Consider the following 22211-nt stretch of genomic DNA (forward strand, 5'->3'; position numbering starts at 1 on the left):
TTAAGACCAGGGATCAAGTCCTTGGGTAAAAAAAAAGTGTGGACACTCACCCAAGATTTCAACTCAAGGGCTAATTTCAACTCCTGCTAATGCGAACGGTATTCCTGCTACGGAAAAAGTGCAGGAAGTCAGTTCCCACGCGTTCCAGCAGGACTTGAGCCCTGATTAAGAATTTTCTGCTGTACATATGTTGGCAAAGTACGAATCCCAACATTCTATACTGGCAGGGGTCAAGTCCTGGGAAAAAAGTGTGGGAACTCACCCAAAATTTCCACTTAAGGGCTTGTCTAGCAGGACTCCTCCTAATGGGAATGGTGTTCCTGCGTGTAAAGAAAAAAAGCAGGAACTCGGTTCCCATGTGTTTCTGCAGGACTCGAACCCTGTATGCTGGGAAAGAAAGAAAGGAATGCCATGTATTATAAAGTACTAATACAAAGAGTGGCGTTGCCCATTTGTCCGTTACCAATGGGGCTCACAATCTATAAAGATTTCTGTGGGCATGCGTTGTCATCCTATCCTCAAGGGTCTACATACACCAAGTTCCTTGGCTTGGTCGGGGGGGGGGGAATACCACTTTTTTTGTTGTAGGGTTTATGGATGTAAAGATGAAGCAGAGTGTTGGGAATGTTTTGTTTTCCACTTCACCGGATTACCGCCGAAGCTGAGAAGCGACTAATTTATTCGGGTGAGGACTGCGCCGACACCCTGCAAATTATAGAGGGAAGACAACAAATTACTGTCATTGAATTGGGCCACATGAATCATTATGTTTCCTTGAATCCTGAAGGATGTGTCCTGAGGGGAGAAAAGAGAATATATCACTGTGACATCTATAATTATGTCTATAAGTAGGCACTTTCAGTAGACGTAGCAGAGACGAGTGTCACTTGGTACGACTTGTAGAAGGTTACGTAGCATAAATGAGCATAAGTATTCTTCATATCAATCTAGGCCAGTGGTTTCCAACCAGCGTGCCTCCAGCTGATGCACAAACTACAACTCCCAGCATACCCGGACAGCCAAAAGGCTGTCCGGGCATGCTGGAAGTTGTAGTTTTGCAACAGTTGGAGGTAGTGGTGTATTTAGGTTTTGTGTTGCCATAGGCCTGACTAAACTCGTGCACCCCCAAAATCTAAATTTGTCTGCCCTTTCTTATAAAGACCACACCTCTTCCTGTTTAAGACCCGCCCCTTCCGCCATTGCCCCTACCCCTTCCTCTTTTGGCCCCTCCTTCTCTCTTTATGCTCCACCCTTTCCTCATGAATACGGAGTGCCTATTTCTATACTTTGCTGAAGTTGGTTGCTGCCTCCAAAGATTTAAAGGAGTACTCCGGTGGAAAAATGTTTTTCTTTTTTAAATCAACTGGTGCCCGAAAGTTAAATTTTAGTGTAATTTAAGTGTAATTTTCTTCTATTAAAAAAATCTTTACCCTTCCAGTACTTATTAGCAGCTGTATGCTACAGAGGAAATTCTATTCTTTTTGAATTTCTTTTTTGTCTTGTCCACACTGCCCTCTGCTGACACCTCTGTCCGTGTCAGGAACTGTCCAGAGCAGCATAGGTTTGCAATGGGGATTTTCTCCTGCTCTGGACAGTTCCTGATATGGGCATCAGGTGTCAGCCCATTCCTTGAGCAGTATGCAAAGAAGTTTATCAAGAGAAATATAATATACATGACTGGTGGCGTTAACGGTGATGGCGAGTGATAGCCATGTAATGATAGGGTCGTTCTAGCTATTTTGTCCAACCCTTGTAGAAAACAATCAAACCATATTTAATAAGTAATCAATGAAGAATCTATAATTCCAAAGTAATGTATAGATCTTTCTGTGCTCTGGGATAGATTTGTCCACTTACCTCTAGCTGTCGTACTGATGCTTGCTTCTCAGAGGAGCCCCAATGATGAAAACAACGCTGCGGCCAAGAGGAGAAGGCTCAAAGATGCCACACATGAGTTGTTGGCTAAAAAGGATGAATAGTGTATGTTGTCATTAAAATGTCCTCCTTTAGATGTCTTAATGCCATAGTGGTTACAAGGATAAACCCTCAGAAAAACCTCGGGCAACCAGAAGGTCCTTGGGAGCCTCAGAAAGTAGATGGATGTCACGGAATGAAGGACTATTCCTTGTCGTGCATCTACCTTTTGAGGCTCCCGAGGACCTCCTGGTCTCCTGAGGTTTCCCGTGGGTCTATCCTTGTAACTACATTAACCACCTTAAGGCTTTTGAGTTGTGGTTTGACTGATCCTGACATCCTCCTTGGTTTGCGCACTAGTATTGGTGTAAGGTCTGTGTTGGTGATGTGCCCACGACACAACACAACAAGGTGAGTGTGTATACTATTCATCCTAAAACGTCCACCTGGATAACTGCATTAGGAATTCCCTTTTTGTGTTCACTTTTTCTGTTTTCCATATGTAAGCTTAAAGGGGTACTCCGGCCCTAAGACATCTTATCCCCTATTCAAAGGATAGGGGATAAGATGTCTGATCACGGGGGTCCTGCCGCTGGGGACCTCCGCAATCTCTCATGCAGTACCCACCTGTGTGAGCTGCACGCCAGCGCTGGAGGCTCTGAGTCTGAAGCCTCACGACTACGGGGCTGGAGAATTGTGACGCCCTCTCCCATAGACTTGCATTGAGGGGGCGGGGTGTGACATCACACGGGGTGGAGTTGTGACATCACGATAATCCGGCCCCGTAGTCGTGAGGCTTCAGACTCGGAGCCTCCAGCGTTGGCGTGTAGCTCACACAGGTGGGTGCTGCATGAGAGATTGTGGGGGGTCCCCACATATAGGGGATAAAATGTCTTAGGGCCAGAGTACCCCTTTAAGGAGGTTGTCTAGCCAAAACTAACGTATCCCCTTATAAATAGGATAGAGTATAAGTAGCTGGTCGCAGGAGATCCGATCCCGTGCAGTAGATGGCACTCGCTCCATTTATTTCTATGGGAGATCTAGGTTTTAGGAGCTAACTACATAAAATTTAACTATAGAACGCAATATAATAATCATACACCATAAACTTCGAAGCTCCAAATAAAAAAAAACAAGGGAACACAGGAGAGCCGCTCTAAGTGCCGTTATCCTAGTGGTCAATAGTGTGTATCAAGAAGTAGGATGAACACTCACCTTGTGGTGTTGTACTGTGGCCACATTATCAACATGCACTTTGCACCCCACCGGGAGAGGGTAAATGCCTGGAGCAGCCTGCGCCCAACCGCAGCACAAGGAGGTAAATACCAGTCAAGGAAAGAGACCCTTCAGGAACCTCAGTTGACCAGAACCGGTTCGGGGGAGCCTTTATAAAAAATGTCAAGTCTGGAGACAATGATCCTAGCTATAAATGTAATATCTATTCCCGAATGACCAGACAAGATATATAAAATAACAAGTAGAAACAGTTGTATCCAGCTCGCCCTTGGATTTGCGCTCAGACTGGACCAGGACTCGTCCACACAACATGCAAAAGAAGAAAAATGTCCAGCGTCAACTCGTGAAAAGGAACTACTTTATTTAGTTGCCATGGGAAACGACAGGAACTCAAGTAACGTGACGCGTTTCGGTCACGTTACCTGAGTTCCTGTTGTTTCCCATTGCAACAAAATAAAGTAGTTCCTTTTCACGAGTTGGCGCTGGACATTTTTCTACTTTATTTAGTTGCCATGGGAAACGACAGGAACTCAAGTAACGTGACGCGTTTCGGCCCTGTGGGTCGAAACGCGTCACGTTACTTGAGTTCCTGTCGTTTCCCATGGCAACTAAATAAAGTAGATAATTTTCACGAGTTGGCGCTGGACATTTTTCTTCTTTTGCATAAAATAACAAAGGTTTATTCAAGATAAGTTCAGACAATGCACTTCAAGGGTCCAGCCCTCTTCCTCTGGTCCACGAGCTGACGAATAACCTGATGATGAGGGCTGGACCCTGGAAACGCGTTGTCTACACTTATCTTAAATAAACCTATTTTATATTACTTGCCTGGTCATTTCGGGAATAGATATTACATTCATAGCCAGGAGCGCCATCTCCAGACATTTATCTTTTTGCTTAGGGCTCCTGAGGATCACCCGGTCAACTGAGGTTCTTCGAGGGTAACTCTATAGTGGTCTATAGTTCTGCCTACTCACCTCTCAGTACAGTATTGGCTACATCCAAGGTTTGCCCATGTAACATTTCAATGGCATAATAAGCTACTTGAGCTCTAACAAACTTTTGAAACGTTAAAGAACAATTCGGCTGTAGGTTGCTCGCCTGGAGTCCACTAATGGTAAAGTTTCCAAGGAATGTTTGAGTTGGAGTTCCACCTCTGAGATATCCAATAATAAATTTTTTTGCATACGGTACTTGTGCTTGAAACCAATTACAATATTGAATGGTGTTTGGATCTACTCCATTCACATGTAATGTAACTGGTTGGTCGATTTTAGCCGGATTTGGACTCTGATATATTGATATTGTCTGCTCTGAAGGAGACATCCAAAAACAAAGAAAACCTGGAAAAAGAAAAAGAAATAATAGATTGTGTATTAGAAATTAAACCAAAATCCAGTCCTGTGACTAGGCCTGCCCCATTCAGTCTCAGTAAAGCTTAGTTAAACTTGCAATGCTTTGCCCGTCCATCTAAAGCTCAATACAGATTTAAAGATGGATGTGTATAAGGCATTACTTTTTTCTATCTGGTATTTTAAACAGTATTAAAAGAAAAAGTAGGAGAATAACAGAGACAATGCTGAAATTACTACAGTGTACCTGTCATTTGCAAAAATGTTTTTATAAAATGTAGAATAACATCATATGTATATTTGTAATATATAGTAGAACAAAATGTGTATATTTTTGTCCCTGCAGCTATTGTCTGTGTGTCTCTGTGAGAAGTCCAAATACAGGAAGTGAGGGTGGACAAGCGGGGCTCTGTACACTGAGGACAAGCAGGGCTCCATGAACTGAGGACAAGCAGGGCTCTGTACACTGAGGAAAAGCAGGGCTCTGTACACCGAGGACAAGCAAAGCTCTGTACACCGAGGACAAGCAGGGCTCTGTACACCGAGGACAAGCGGGCCTCTGTACACTGAGGACAAGCGGGGCTCTGTACACTGAGGACAAGCGGGGCTCTGTACACTGAGGACAAGCGGGGCTCTGTACACTGAGGACAAGCTGGGCTCTATACAGTGAGGACAATCAGGGCTCTGTACAGTGAGGACAAGCAGGGCTCTGTACAGTGAGGACAAGCAGGGCTCTGTGCACCGAGGACAATCAGGGCTCTGTACACCGAGGACAAGCAGGGCTCTGTACACCGAGGACAAGCAGAGCTCTGTACACTGAGGACAAGCGGGGCTCTGTACACCGAGGACAAGCGGGCCTCTGTGCACCGAGGACAAGCGGGGCTCTGTACACCGAGGACAAGCGGGGCTCTGTACACTGAGGACAAGCGGGGCTCTGTACACTGAGGACAAGCTGGGCTCTGTACAGTGAGGACAAGCAGGGCTCTGTAGAGTGAGGACAAGCAGGGCTCTGTACAGTGAGGACAAGCAGGGCTCTGTACAGTGAGGACAAGCAGGGCTCTGTACACTGAGGACAAGCAGGGCTCTGTACACTGAGAACAAGCAGGGCTCTGTACTCTGAGGACAAGCAGGGCTCTGTACACTGAGGACAAGCAGGGCTCTGTACACTGAGGACAAGCAGGGCTCTGTACACTGAGGACAAGCAGGGCTCTGTACACTAAGGACAAGCAGGGCTCTGTACACTGAGGACAAGCAGGGCTCTGTACAGTGAGGACAAACAGGGCTCTGTACACTGAGGACAAGCAGGGCTCTGTACACCGAGAACAAGCAGGGCTAACAAGCAGTTTAACCAAACTACAAATATAAATATACTGTTATTATGTATATTATATAAATTCTTTGTGTCAGCCTCCATGATGTTTGTAGGGCGTTGGGGTGAGAAAGGAGTTTGATCAGTGGAACAAAGCTTTTTTCGTTAATAAGATATATTACAAAGTTTCTTATCACAGCTAATGGTTGCTTTTTAGATTAGTGTTGTGAATGCATGTTACTGTATGTTCAATGAATGTAAGTGCGGGGAGGTCTTTATATTTTACTCACCCAGCAGTACAAATCCTTTGAAGTAAGAAAGCAACATTTTGGAGACTGCAGATACTTTCAAGGTGTCTGAAACATTAACCTACGCACAGAAAAAGAAGAAATAAACAATGTAACGTCGTCAACAATGTCTTGTATTACCAAGTAATACTGAATAAAAAATCATAATACACTTGAAATCACTCAGAGTTAACATCTTAAGGACTTGGCCGATTTTGGGCTTTAGATGGGTTGTCCCACTATTAAGATCTATCCCCTCTCCACAGGTGTATGATCGCAGGGGGTGCCCCATGTGGCAGGAAAGGTGCAGATACATAGCTGCATACAGGAGCAGGGACTCCTCTCTATCCCCACGTTTCTGCACCAGTACGGTGGTGAGCAGCTATGCATACAGTAGTGTGTGCATCACTGCTCACTTTACATTCACTCTCACACCTAACCTGGCAAATCTACAGTGAGCATTGATGCAAACAGTACTGTATGAATTGCTGCATATGAGTCCCTGCTTCTTTTCGTACACTTCGTTTTAAAAATTTAAAGAATTAAATGTGTCTAAAATCTGCAGACTTATTGAGGATTTTGACTTTCCCATTGATGTCAATGGGGAAAATCCGCAATAAATCTTTAGCGGATCCGATAGGACTATTGACATTCTGAGGATTTAAAGTGTCTCTATCATTTTAAAAACTTTTGACATGTCACTGAGACTATTTTGGGATACATAAATGTATACATTAACTTTTACTTCTTTTTTGGGCAAGGTGTGAACAAAAGAAGGTTCATGTACATGTCAGACCTGGGGGCCATTTTAATCTGTCAGCTTCCTGTGATCATATTTAAGTTATCTCTAATCCACATGTGATGGTGCGAGCTCCTGTACCTGCACCATCACCGCAAAATACTATTACTAATTTCCAGCTGTGACATAATAGAATTTTAAAAGGCGGGAAGGGTGTGTCCATTTTTATGATCCTGCAATCATGTTACTTCCTCCCATCTGTCCCCTCTTCTACAGATAGAAAAAGACTTGGGGGGAGATTTAACAAAACCTGTCCAGTGGAAAAATTGCTGAGTTGCCCATAGCAACCATTCAGATAACTTCTTTCATTTCTGAAAAGGCCTCTGAAAAATGAAAGAAGTTATCTGATTGGTTGCTATGGGAAACTCAGCAACTTTTCCTCTGGACAAGTTTTCATAAATCTCCCCCATGGACTAACACATGACTGCAGGATAAGACTACTAGTTGATTGATCAAAACTCCTCCAAATTTAAGGGGTATTCCCTTCATATAAAATGGGGACTCCACTGATCCTGAGAATAAAGAGGTGCTGATTTAGTGCTGTTTCATGTCCATGCTTCATGCTCATGGTCCCCCGGAAGGGGCCAGGCATTGCAGTATTACCCCATTTACTTGAAACAGTGATTTATAGAGTACATCGTCAGCAGATTCATGCTGTCCTAACCAAGAACAGCATGAAATACTCTGTTATTACAAAATAACTATGTTTTACTCTAAATCACTGCAAAATTTCAGGGAAAACTGTTTTAAAAACAGGTGCCCAGCTTGAGTCCCAGGTTTTCTCTATTTGAATATAAGAGTTTATGATGGTGTTTTTATGTCTGATTATTTTCTAGTATGTACAATAAAAGGCACCAGATGGAAACCTGATGGACCCGATTAAAGGGGTACTCCGCCCCTGGCATCTTATGCCCTATCCAAAGGATAGGGGATAAGATGTCAGATCGCCGTGGTCCCGCTGCTGGGGACCCCGGGGATCGCCGCTGCGGCACCCCGCTATCATTACAGCACAGAGTGAGTTCGCTCTGTGCGTAATGACGGGCGATACAGGGGCTGGAGCAACGTGACCAAATGGCTCCGCCCCTCATGACATCACGGCCCGTCCCCTTAATGCAAGTCTATGGCAGGGGGCGTGACTACCGCCACGCCCCCTCCCATAGACTTGTATTGACGGGGACGGGCCGTGATGTCACGAGGGGCGGAGCCGTGACGTAACGATGCTCCGGGCCCTGTATTGCCCATCATTACGTGCAGAGCGATCTCGCTCTGCGCAGTAATGATAGCCGGGTGCTGCAGCAGCGATCCCCGGGGTCCCCAGCAGCGGGACCCCCGGCGATCTGACATCTTATTCCCCTATCCTTTGGATAGGGGATAAGATGTCTAGGGGCGGAGTACCCCTTTAAAGGCCATGGGGTCATAGGTTACCAATCACACAGCAAACTGTACTATTCGGCTCTGTTTTCTGGCCTTGAATGGTTTCTGTTGCACCAATGTAAACCTAGCCTAAAACTGTCTGTTTTTCTCTGTTTCCATCAGAATTTAGTTCTTTATTTTTTTTATTTTTCTTATCCAGTAGCCAGGTTAAAATCTTCATCTTTATTGTGGAATATATAAAAGAGCAATACGCTGGCATAGCTTCAAAAAAAGAAAAACAACTGCAAGCGAACTACATGGGTGGATGACACGTTTTAGATAAAAGAAAGGTTCATGTGATCTGAAATGCGTCATCCACACTGTTTGTTGCTTCCAACAGGCCCGGACATAGACATCCTGTTGAGCCATCCTGCTTCACATCCATTTTTTGCTTAATAAACTTTTTATTTATTTATTTGTTTACAAAAAACTCACAGAAAAAATGACAAAAAAATTAATATATGGAAAAATATATATTTTTTTAAATCTAGAAAAAAAAATGGAAATAACGGAAATAGATACAAATGGATCTGTCAAAAACAAGGCAGATGATCTAAAAAAAACCTTTGTTCCATATTAAAAAAAAAAAAACTGACACCCTTTTTTTAAGAAGTAAAAAAAATAAAATCTGTATATTTTAAAAAGATGCAAAAACACAATGTGAACCTGGGCGAATATGGGCTCAAAAAAATATACACCCATATTACACTTTTGTGAATCTGGCCCGTAAAGGAGAACATAATTACAAATCTCCTTTAAGATAAATAGTAGGTTTACACTTAAAGGGGGTACTTCAGTGGAAAACTATTTTTTTCACTGGTACCAGAAAGTTAAACAGATTTGTAAATTTCTTCTATAAAAAAAATCTTAATCCTTCCAGTACTTATCAGCTGTTGTACGCTCTAGAGTAAGTTGTGTAGTTCTTTTCAGTCTGACCACAGTGCTCTCTGCTGACACCTCTGTCTGTGTCAGGAACTGTCCAGAGTAGGAGCAAATCCCCATAGCAAACCTCTCCAGCTGTGGACAGTTCCTGAAATGGACAGAGGGGTCAGCAGAGAGCACTGGGGTCAGGCAGAAAATAACTTTACAAATTCTTCTGTAGTATACAGCAGCTGATAAGTACTGGAAGGATTAAGATTTTTAAACAGAAATAATTTACAAATCTGTATAACTTTTGCCACTAGTTGATAAAAAAAAAAATAGTTTTCCACTGATGTACCCTTTAAATTTTTCTTTGGTGGTAAAAAGTCATGATTTTTGCGCCAATAGAACAAAATGTGGCAAATTTTTGTGTAATGAATTTATACTCATCCAAGAGAACTATTTGAATAAAAATCTATCAGGCCTGGTTAGCTTTTTTTTCTTCTTTTTTAAAAAGGTCATGCATGTATCAACCGCAAATTTTGGCGCAAACGTCTTCAAAAAGTCGCACATATACACCAGCCCAGACATGGCTTATCTTTTTGATGTGTGTGTATAGAAAAGCTGTAATTTTTCAGCACAGTAAGAAACCAAGAGAAAATGGTGTACTGAAATTAACCTGCACAAAACTGATCAGATTTATCAAATGACTTAATGAGTTTCATGGAAACCTTCTTAATCATAAGCCTGAAACACGTCAAGACACCCTGTTCCTGGCTGAGACTGTATCATATTGATGTTCTTCACTTCATCTACGCAAGATAAAGGTGGACAAAAATTGTTCACCTACACCAGTGTTTCGCACCTAAAGTGCCTTTAGCTGTTGCAAAACTACAACCTCTAGCATGCCTGCGTATGATTAAGCGTGTTTCCACACAACACGTCAAGACTCACTGTTCCTGCCTGAGACTGTATCATATTGATGTTCTTCTCTTCATTTACACCAGATAAAGCAAGACAAACTTGTTCACCTACACCAGTGTTATCCACCCAGAGTGGCTTCAGTTGTTGCAAAACTACAACTCCCAACATGATTGCTTATGATTAAGCATGTTTCCATGAAACACGTCAAGACGCACTGTTCCTGCCTGAGTCTGTATCATATTGATGTGCTTCTCTTCATTTATGCAAGATAAAGGCAGAAAAAATTGTTCACCTACATCAGTGTTATCCACCCAGAGTGCCTTCAGTTGTTGCAAAACTACAACTCCCAGCATGATTGCTTATGATTAAGTATTTGTCCACTAAACACGCCAAGTCGCACTGTTTCTTCCTGAGACTGAATCATATTAATGTTCTTCTCTTCATTTATGCAAGATAAAGGCAGAAAAAATTGTTCACCTACACCAGTGTTATCCACCCAGAGTGCTTCCAACTGTTGCAAAACTACAACTCCCAGCATTCCTGCGTATGATTAAGTGTGTTTCCATGAAACACGTCAAGACGCACTGTTCCTACCTGAGACTGTATCATATCGATGTTTTTCTCTTCATTTACGCAAGATAAAGGTAGACAAAACTTGTTCACCTACACCAGTGTTTTTCACCCAGAGTGCCTTCAGTTGTTGCAAAACTACAACTCCCAGCATTCCTGCATATGATTAAGTGTGTTTCCATGAAACATGTCAAGACGCACTGTTCCTACCAGAGACTGTATCATATTGATGTTCTTCTCTTCATTTACGCAAGATAAAGGTACACAAAAATTGTTCACCTACACCAGTGTTTTCCACCCAGTGTGCCTTCAGTTGTTGCAAAACTACAACTCCCAGCATGATTGCTTATGATTAGGTATTTTTCCACTAAACACGTCAAGTCACACTGTTTCTTCCTGAGACTGAATCATATTGATGTTCTTCTCTTCATTTATGCAAGATAAAGGTAGAACAAGTTGTTCACCTGCACCAGTGTTCCTTACCCAAAGTGCTTCCAGCTGTTGCAAAACTACAACTCCCAGCATGATTGCTTATGATTAAGTGTGTTTCCACGAAACATGTCAAGACGCCCTGTTCCTGCCTGAGACTGTATCATATTGATGTTCTTCTCTTCATTTACGCAAGATAAAGGTACACAAAAATTGTTCACCTACACCAGTGTTTTCCACCCAGTGTGCCTTCAGTTGTTGCAAAACTACAACTCCCAGCATGATTGCTTATGATTAGGTATTTTTCCACTAAACACGTCAAGTCACACTGTTTCTTCCTGAGACTGAATCATATTGATGTTCTTCTCTTCATTTATGCAAGATAAAGGTAGAACAAGTTGTTCACCTGCACCAGTGTTCCTTACCCAAAGTGCTTCCAGCTGTTGCAAAACTACAACTCCCAGCATGATTGCTTATGATTAAGTGTGTTTCCACGAAACATGTCAAGACGCCCTGTTCCTGCCTGAGACTGTATCATATTGATGTTCTTCTCTTCATTTACGCAAGATAAAGGTAGACAAAAATTGTTCACCTACACAAGTGTTTACCAACCAGAGTGCCTTCAGTTGTTGCAAAACTACAACTCCCAGCATTCCTGCATATGATTAAGTGTGTTTCCACGAAACACGTCAAGACGCACTGTTCCGACCTGAGACTGTATCATATCGATGTTCTTCTCTTCATTTACGCAAGATAAAGGTAGACAAAAATTGTTCACCTACACAAGTGTTTCCCAACAAGAATGCCTCCAGTGTTGCAAAACTACAACTCCCAGCATGCCCGGACAGCCGAAGGCTGTCCGGGCATGCTGGGAGTTGTAGTTTTGCAACAGCTGGAGGCACCCTGGATGGGAAACACTGACCTACACCAACAATGATTAATGCCCCCTATAGTTCTACACCAACCACAGATGATATCATCGGTGCTGAATGACAAACTCAGCTCTACTACATCCACATAAATAAGAAATCAAACTCACCGGGATATGAAGACCTGTAAGGAGATGAAAAAACCCGAGACAATATCTATGCAGATCATTCAAATGGCAAATATATACCCAGGAAACGTCAGTATTGGAGGCCGTACCATTCTGACACATAAACAGGGTGGAATCGATGATGCCTGTCATCTCCTCTCTACATTCCTGAATACTGATATGTAGTAACCTCAGCCGGCGAACGTATAATTATAAAAAATCTTTTATTGGGATCCTTAACCCTACCTTGTTTTTTTTCTCGTATTGTTTGGATAATGGAAAAGACTGGTTAAAGGTACATGGTCAATAAACTCATAAACGTTAATAGTTATGTAACATAAAGGGTAGTGTGCAACACAGTAGCCTCGGCCTATAGTTCGGAGTTGTAGTTTTATTTGCTACTATTTTTAAGGCACAAGTTATTAATTTAATAATAATTTATGCAAATGATGGTCTTTAATTGGGCACCATTTAAATGGGATCCAAAAACTTTGTATATGTTGTTACTGATTAAAGTTAAAGGGGTACTCCGGTGCTTAGACATCTTATCCCCTATCCAAAGGATAGGGGATAAGATGCCTGATTGCGGGAGTCCCGCCGCTGGGGACCCCCGTGATCTTGCACGCGGCACCCCCTTTGTAATCAGTCCCCGGAGCGTGTTCGCTTCGGGTCTGATTACCGGCGACTACAGGGCGGGGGCGGCGCGTGACGTCACGCCTCCGCCCCCGTGGGACATCACGCTCCGCCCCTCAATGCAAGCCTACGGGAGGGGGCGTGATAGCTGTCCCGCCCCCTGCCGTAGGCTTGCATTGAGGGGCGAAGCGTGATGTCCCACGGGGGCGGAGGCGTGATGATCTTATTGACTTTGGATGGTAATCTGGTAATTGAGCAGCAGAACCAATAGTATAAGGGAATGATGTCACATACAGGAAAGATCTCCTCTTCCCTATCTATATACAGTGGGGCAAAAAAGTATTTAGTCAGCCACCAATTGTGCACGTTCTCCCACTTAAAAAGATGAGAGCGGCCTGTAATTTCCATCATAGGTTATAACCTCAACTATGAGAGACAGAATGAGAACAAATCCATAAAAATCACATTTTTTAAGAATTTATTTGCAAATTATGGTGGGAAATACCGTATTTTTCGCCGTATAAGACGCACTTTTTCTTCCCCAAAACTGGGGGGAAAAAGTCGGTGCGTCTTATACGGCGATTACACTCCTATCGCGGCGGTCCCTGCGGCCATCAACGACCGGGACCCGCGGCTAATACAGGACATCACCGATGGCGGTGATGCCCTGTATTAACCCTTCAGACGCGGCGATCAAAGCTGACCGCCGCGTCTGAGGGGAAAGTGACACTAACCCGGCTGTTCAGTCGGGCTGTTCGGGACCGCCGCGGCGGCGGTCCCGAACAGCCCGACTGAATAGCCGGGTTAGTGCTTACAGGACACCGGGAGGGACCTTACCTGCCTCCTCGGTGTCTCCTCCGTTCAGGGATCCCCTGTATGGCCGGCGCTCTCCTTCCTTGTCATCACGTCGTCGCGTACGTGCGTCGGCGTGCGTAACGACGTGATGGCGGCGACGGAGAGCGAGGATACCCGGCCGACAGCAGAGACGTTCCGGAGCGACGGGGACACGGCGACATCGATGGAGCGACATCCAGGGCAGCGGTGACGGGTCCGGAGCGGCGGGGACACGTGAGTATTACCTCCTCCTGCAGTGGTCTTCAATCTGCAGACCTCCAGATGTTGCAAAACTACAACTCCCAGCATGCCCGGACAGCCAACGGCTGTCCGGGCATGCTGGGAGTTGTAGTTTTGCAACATCTGGAGGTCCGCAGGTTGAAGACCACTATTGGGTTCAAAATCGTAATTTTTTTTTGATTTTGCACCTATAAATTGGGTGCGTCTTATACGCCGGTGCGTCCTATAGGACGAAAAATACGGTAAGTATTTGGTCACCTACAAACAGTCATAGTACATGTTGGCATTCATGGTTCCTTCAATGAACTGTAGGTCCCCAGTGCCAGCAGCAGTCATGCAGCCCCAAACCATGACGCTCCACCACCACTTTTCTCCTGGACAGGTTTTGATAAATCTCCCTCAAACTGTTTTTACATTTAGACTGAAAACCAGTCCTGGTCACATCCAGCTGGGGAAAGTATCTTTTTTTAAGGATTTATTTCTACTTTCAGGTTTTTCAATTCCATTTTTGATGACAAATAGAGTACGTTTTGTAAAGGAAATATGGACTTGTTCATGGGGGGCCTCCTGACTCTCTTCCAACAGAAAATTTTGGGGGAGAGAAGTACGGTGATCCCTCAGCTTACAATGGCCTCAACATACAATAGTTTCAACATACAATGGTCTTTTCTGGAACACTGTAACTTGAAACCAGACTCAACATACAATGATGGGGACAGTCCAGATCTGTGAAACGTGTCAATGGTTAAAAGAGCCGACCAATCAGAATGGACATTTGACTGGTAAAACCCCTGTATTACTGAAGTGTATGCACTGACTGGTGTCTGGTAGCGCCCCCTACAGTACAGGGAGGTATTACATGTTCTGTACACGTTACCTGTACCAGGGTTAGCTGCTCCTTTGGACACCAGGTGAGGGCGGCTCCATTTTACTTTTTTTAGGACACTGTGTACTGTACAGGACCCTGAAGAAGCCCCTGTCCTCTACATAGACCAGTGTTTCCCAACGAGGGTGCCTCCAGCTGTTGCAAAACTACAACTCTCAGCATGCCCGGACAGCCAAAGGCTGTCCGGGCATGCTCTGAGTTGTAGTTTTGCAACAGCTGGAGGCACCCTGGTTGGAAAACACTAAAATAGACAGTGATTACAGCTCCCTGCAGATCTTTCTTACTTTTATATGTAAGGATTTGCTTTATCTATATTAGTTATTTACTTATTGTTCTATAATCCTGACTTTTTCCTATTTTTTGGATGACATTTTGGTGGCTTCAGAACCAATTACCAGGTTTCCATAGAGTTCTGGCCTCAACATACAATGGTTTCAACATACAATGGTCGTCCTGGAACCAATTAATATTGTACCTTGAGGGACCACTGTATCAGACTTGTTGGCAGCCGCCCCGTCATTTTGTTCCTCGAGACCTAAGCTGCCGAGAATCTCTCTCTGTATATATGCCTTCTAGTGTAATATTTTAGGTGCAACACTTATACAAAATATTCTTATCTTGCCATCTTTTATTAGGCTAATATATTCCGTTTATCTTCATGTAACCTCAAAAGTAATTTTGAAAAGTACTTAATCTCTTGGCAACAAAACAGCTATTCCTCAAAACCCGCTATGAAGAAAGTAGTGGACAAAATATTTTAAAGAGAGAACTTAAAGGGGTATTCCAGGAAAAAAATGTTTTTTATATATCAACTGGCTCCAGAAAGTTAAACAGATTTGTAAATTACAGTGTGAATTCGGGTAGAAAACAGACATGGCACACATCTACAATCTTGTATAATGATCTGATTGCTTCTCATTATAATATCAAAAACTAACAGGTTGTTATTATACATTTTTGATCAAAAAGTACAAGCCCACTCGCCACGTCAAGGCCACCTATCCAGAGTGGGTCCCTAACGTCCCTAGCATAAAATGGCGCAGCACCGGGCGGCGACCACCACCGCCGCGACACCAATGCCCACAGGGGGGAACGACCCACCAGCAGAGCAGCCCCAATGCCACTCAAACCAGTCTATGGGCCGCACACCCCCCCCCGCAGACACGGCGCCACGGCAGCAACGGACGCCGCACAGCACCACACCAGTGTGAACAAGGTGTAATGGCTCACTTACCATGCTCTCCCAGTCAGACTGGGAGTCTTTCCTAGCAGCCTCCCAGTCTGACTGGGAGAGCATGGTAAGTGAGCCATTACACCTTGTTCACACTGGTGTGGTGCTGTGCGGTGTCCGTTACTGCCGTGGCGCCGTGTCTGCGGGGGGTGGGGGGGGGGTGCGGCCCATAGACTGGTTTGAGTGGCATTGGGGCCACTCTGCCGGTGGGTCGTTCCCCCCTGTGGGCACTGGTGTCGCGGCGGTGGTGGTCGCCGCTCGGTGCTGCGCCATTTTATGCTAGGGACGTTAGGGACCCACTCTAAATAGGTGGCCTTGACGTGGCGAGTGGGCTTGTACTTTTTGATCAAAAATGTATATACTAACAACCTGTTAGTTTTTGATATTATGCTGAGAAGCAATCAGATCATTATACACGATTGTAGATGTGCACCATGTCTGTTTTTCTACCCGAATTCAGATTTGTAAATTACTTCTATAAAAAAAATCTTAATCCTTTCAGTACTTATGAGCTTCTGAAGTTAAGGTTGTTCTTTTCTGTCTAAATCCTCTCTGATGACACTTGTCTCGGGAACCGCCCAGTTTAGAAGCAAATCCCCATAGCAAACTTCTTCTAAACTGGGCGGTTCTCGAGACACGTGTCATCAGAGAGCACTTAGACAGAAAAGAGCAACCTTAACTTCAGAAGCTCATAAGTACTGAAAGGATTAAGATTTTTTTACTAGAAGTAATTTACAAATCTGTTTAACTTTCTGGAGCCAGTTGATATATAAAAAAAAAGTTTTTTCCTGGATAACCCCTTTAAAGGAGTACTCCGCCCCTAGACATCTTATCGCCTAACCAGAGGATCTGATTGCGGGGGTCCGACCACTGGCTCCCCCTGCGATCTCCGATCTCCGTGGCATCCCGGTGTTCTTAACATTATGTTCAGAACGCTGAGTTAGGGCAGCCGTGGGTGAGACATTACATCACGTCTATGGCCGTCACTCCCCCTCCCATAGACATGAATGGAGGGGACACGGCGTGATGCCACAACCAAGGCCGCCTGAACCAAGTGTTCTGAACATAATGTTCAGAATGCCAAGGTGCTGGCATGGAGATTGCAGGGGGTCCCAGCAGCTGGACCCCTGCGATCAGATATCTAAGCCCCTATCCTTTGGATAGAGAATAAGATGTCTAGGGGCGGAGTACCCCTTTAATAGTGTATAACTTCATAAAAAATCTAAAGAATTATTATTATATTGCCTATTAGTAAAGAATTGAATGCTGCAGTCCACAAACCTGCACATCAGGCTGTGTTCACATGTTGCGCTTAGTTTACATCAATTTTGTTTTATTGCTGCATGGGTCAGGTAGCAGAGATCAGAATCACAATGTGATACAATGGGTGGCTTGAAAGAGGAAATACAATGGTAGAGGCTCGATAGCTGAGTTCAAAAGAAGTTATGTCATAAAAGTGTCTGCCTGCAGCCGTTTTTAGGGGGAGCCTACAAGCTTACTGCATAGGCATTTGTAGAGTAAAATGTCAGCTGCATAAATATACCCTGATGAGCCATAACATTTAAGAGAATCTGTCAGCTCTATATCATGCTCAGAGCTCAGGTGTCAAAGGTACAGTGTGGAGCCGCAGCATGCATGCCTCCTCCCTCCTCCACCCTGCTGGAAGCCAAGCCCTGTACAGAAATAATATAAAGTCTGCAGATCCCATGTAGAGCTGGTATCTACCTCTATATGATCACTGTATGGGTGGGGGGGATATTGGTCTGCTGTAATATGTTTTATTCAGTAACAGAATGGCAGGATTATGGCAGGACATTCACTTGTCACATTCACTGGCGACGTTGGGGGTGGTATTTTTTGGCCCTAGTATAGTAGTATTATTGTTAATATTTGTCTGTGTATAGTGATTTTTTTATTCATTAACGGTATGGTTATATTATTCAATCATTATGTGCTGGTAATATATAGTTATGAAATGGTGATATTATTATGTGTATGTGTTAGGCTAAGTTTCCACTTTTTTTTTCTGGTAGTTTTTGGAAAACTACCACTTTAGTTTTTGAGCCAAAGCCCTTATGGATCCACTTCTGACTTTGGCTCAAAAATTGCCTGAAGGCTCCTGGCCTTGGTGAAGTAAAAGCCAGTATTTATTCAGTGTCTGTGCTGCGATGCAGACTGACACTATGGCAGTAGTATGGCTGGAAGTCCAATCCGGGACAGCTCTTACTGGGAATGGTCAAGTGTAGGGTGGGGGCCATTCCCCACAATCCAGGCCGCCTTTTGTTGGCCTTAAAGGGGTTATCCAGGAAAAAACTTTTTTTATATATATCAACTGGCTCCAGAAAGTTGAACAGATTTGTAAATTACTTCTATTAAAAAATGTTAATCCTTTCAGTAATTATGAGCTTCTGAAGTTGAGTTGTTCTTTTCTGTCTAAGTGCTCTGTGATGACACGTGTCTCGGGAACCGCCCAGTTTAGAAGCAAATCCCCATAGCAAACCTCTTCTAAACTGGGCGTTTCCCGAGACACGTGTCATCAGAGAGGACTTAGACAGAAAAGAACAACCTTAACTTCAGAAGCTCATAAGTACTGAAAGGATTAAGATTTTTTAATAGAAGTAATTTACAAATCTGTTTAACTTTCTGGAGCCAGTTGATATATAAAAAAAACTTTTTTCCTGGAATAACCCTTTAAAGCCACACTGCCAGAGAGAGCTGAGAGTGGAGTTCGTCCCTGAGAGTTTGGAAGCTGGTGAGCAGACTGCCTGCAGGCTTGGAAAAGACTTGCTTGATGCCGCGTGGCATGAACTCAGGTGTGGACAAACACCTAAGGAACACAGGTGGACTTTCTGTAACTTTTTCCTTTGTTTGGCATTTAAGACTGTTTGCTGTGGGGCAAGTGTGAATAAAACACTGAACTTTGATTTGTAAACCCTGTTTCCGTGACTCTATACTGCAACCGCACCTGTATGCAAGAGCACAGCTTATATATTATACGTATTAAAGTTATCTAAATATATATTATATTTATCCCCCTAGTTGGATGTCAGTCAGGATATGTCAAACACTATACCTATCATGTTGTTTTCTTTGGGGCTTCGTTGCTCTCATGGTGTTTTGTTTTGTTTTTTTATTTGGAGGGTGGGGGTCATTGGTAGTTTTTGTAGTTTTATAATACAGCATGCTATAGTTATGGTGTTTTTCATTCATGTTGTGTCATTTTCTCCCATAGACCTCTATATGGTGAGGGGAGAAGAAGATTCAGTCTTTTTCCTTACTAGCTCAGGTTTCAAAAATTGAATCAAGAAACCTGATCGTAAAAAGATGGCTCGTCCCCTGTATGTTCGGGCTGGTCGGTGTATTAGCAGCACGCTTTTCTCAAATGGTTGTGTAGACATCCTGAATGTAACCCTTTAACTCAATGCCTATTCATTGGGTTTGCTGCTCTGAGTAGAGATGAGCGAACTTACAGTAAATTCGATTCGTCACGAACTTCTCGGCTCGGCAGTTGATGGCTCATCCTGCATAAATGAGTTCAGTTTTCAGGTGCTCCGGTGGGCTGGAAAAGGTGGATACAGTCCTAGGAAAGAGTCTCCTAGGACTGTATCCACCTTTTCCAGCCCACGGGAGCACCTGAAAACTGAACTCATTTACGCAGGATAAGTCATCAACTGCCGAGCCGAGAAGTTCGTGACGAATCGAATTTACTGTAAGTTCGCTCATCTCTAGCTCTGAGGTCTGCTGTATAAATATCATAGTGTATGATACATATTATCATAAATATTATATAATGTATGTAATTAGAACTTATATGACAATTTGGAGCCTATTACGAAATGTAAATGAGCTCCAGTTATAGTCGTGTCAACTATTGAGCTAAGCAGTGGCCGAACAATGAGATAGTTTCACAGTTTCAGAGGTGTTTCAGTCACACCCTTTACAAACAGGAGTGTAACATCACAGCTAGAACATCTACCTAGACAAACATAGGTAGTAATACGGGTCATAGAGTAAAGCTTTCCTAGTGCTGTCATAGGATGATACATTTTCCAGCATCAATGTGTGAAACGTATGAATTGTTATGTCGGTCCCGGTCAATGGTTGGGGTATATTCACATGCAGCAGATTTACTGCAGAAATGAGTGAGCTTGTATTGGAGGCAAGCATATGGATTTCTCCAAGGCATGTTAAAGGAGTACTCCGCTGCCAGACATCTTATCCCCTATCCCATAGGGGATAAGATGTCTGATCACGGGGGTCCCGCTGCTGAGTCCCCTCACGATCTCCCGCAGCAAAGAAATGCCAGGTTCCTGCGGCAGTGGCCGTGACGTCACCGCCCCTTGTGACGTCACGCCACGTCCCCTCCATTCATGTCCATGGGAGGGGGTGTGTCGGCAGACACACCCCCTCCCATAGACATGAATGGAGGGGGCGTGGTGTGATGACATGAGGGGGCCTGGCCGTGACTTCACGATCACGGCCTCTGGCTCCGAGCGTTCTAAACAAAATGCTGGAGCGCCGGAGTACCCCTTTAAATCTTTTCTCCATTTTAGTGGCATATCTATACACTTTTCTTTATCTTCGGCTTATCTTTTCACCTTTTACACCTTTTATACCTATAAGGCTGTAAAGATGGTTGAATTTTGTATTGGTGACATTTGCGGACACTTTGGGGGAGATTTATCAAAACCTGTCCAGAGAAAAAGTTGCTGAGTTGCCCATAGCAACCAATCAGATCACTTCTTTCATTTTTGGAAAGGCCTCTGAAAAATGAAAGCAGGGATCTGATTGGTTGCTATGGGCAACTCAGCAACTTTTCTTCTGGACAGGTTTTTGATATATCTCCCCGTATGGTTCTTTTGTACCTTACGTTTTTACATTAATTGGCTTTTTTGAACATCTATTTGGATGTCCTGAACCTATGGCTGTATAGTCAGCCATAGCTACATGCTCAAGTATACATTTCCGCTTTTGATGTTTGTTTTGTGCAAATTTATGTTCCACAAAAAATAAGCACTTAGAATAGTGAGGATGGGGGAAAAAAACAAACAAAAAAAACATAATTGATAAGAATTACTGTGGTGGGAAGAGGTCAAAGTCTATGGGGGAGATTTATCAAAACCTGTGCTGAGAAAAAGTTGCCCAGTTGCCCATAGCAACCAATCAGATCGCTTCTTTCATTTCTCAGAGGCCTTTTAAAAAAATGAAAGAAGCGATCTGATTGGTTGCTATGGGCAACTCAGCGACTTTCCCTCTCCACAGGTTTTGATAATCCCCCTCCCCATGTCCTGTGCGTGGAATGCATTCAAAAAAGTGTCATGGACAGTCATTTGACCTCACTTAAGGAGAGGGAGGCGAGGGATTAATTAAAATTGCCCATAGCATCCAATCACATCTCAGCTTTTATTTTACTAAAGCAGTTTCGTAAATAAAAGCTAAGCGCTGATTGGTTGCTATTGGTAACCAAGTGTTTCTTTTAGGCAGTTTTTATTTATTCTCTCTATGGGGGAGAGTTATCAGTTGCTCTTAGCAACCAATCAGATCGCTTCTTTCATGTTTCAGAGGCCTTTTTAAAAATGAAAGACGCAATCTGATAGGTTGCTATGGGCAACATGTCAAAGTTTTTTCCGCCACACAAGTTTTAATAAATCTTCCTCTATATGTTTTCCGGTTCTCGCTATAGAGCGTCAGCTCCAGCACCCAAGGATCAGAGTCTGATGGTGATCAGGGATGTGCCAATCCAATATATAAAATACATTCTCAATTTAGGGTGGAGAGTTGCATTGTTTGTGTACTTTCCTGTTTCCAACCCTATAATTTCGAGAGTTGATTTGTTTTATTTCCTGACACATCACTAGACATGTCAGAAAATATTGCTGATGAATGCCTAGAATCTGGGAACCCCTTAGGCCTGATACTACGAAAAACTGGATTTGCCAGTTAGCGTGTAAAAAACCCTTTAGCACTTTGGCACTGAGTATAGCGGATTCTGAGATCTGAAGAATAAAAAGGTTCATTTAATATTGCTAAATAGATACAAAATAAAAGATACAAAGAACCAAACAGGAATGAAGTCTCAAGATAGATATAAAGTCGAAATCCAAGGAGGAGAAGGTCGTGCGTTGACCGTTTTCCAACACCGGAGTTGAGAGTAGTTTTCCTGTCTGCACGTGAACAGTCATGTTCCGGAGAGCCCCCCCCCCCCTAAATTATGGTATCTCTCCCCTTAATGCACTCCGTAACGGCTTCTTGAACCT

General features: G+C 43.6%; 1 protein-coding gene across 1 annotated transcript in view; it reads right to left on the bottom strand.

The window, feature by feature from the left end:
- LOC130293886 (uncharacterized) overlaps window positions 1–22211 on the bottom strand; it is a 33580-nt gene continuing 11369 nt past the window's right edge. The window contains exons 2-5 of the mRNA XM_056543099.1: window positions 6102–6180; window positions 4128–4493; window positions 1858–1962; window positions 1–795 (exon numbers count right to left, since the gene is read on the bottom strand). Of these exons, the coding sequence (XP_056399074.1) occupies window positions 1886–1962; window positions 4128–4493; window positions 6102–6180 (522 nt within the window). The 3' untranslated portion in view covers window positions 1–795; window positions 1858–1885. The remainder of the gene's footprint in view (window positions 796–1857; window positions 1963–4127; window positions 4494–6101; window positions 6181–22211) is intronic.

The sequence above is a fragment of the Hyla sarda genome, chromosome 10 (genome assembly GCF_029499605.1).
Source record: "Hyla sarda isolate aHylSar1 chromosome 10, aHylSar1.hap1, whole genome shotgun sequence".
Classification (NCBI taxonomy): domain Eukaryota; kingdom Metazoa; phylum Chordata; class Amphibia; order Anura; family Hylidae; genus Hyla; species Hyla sarda.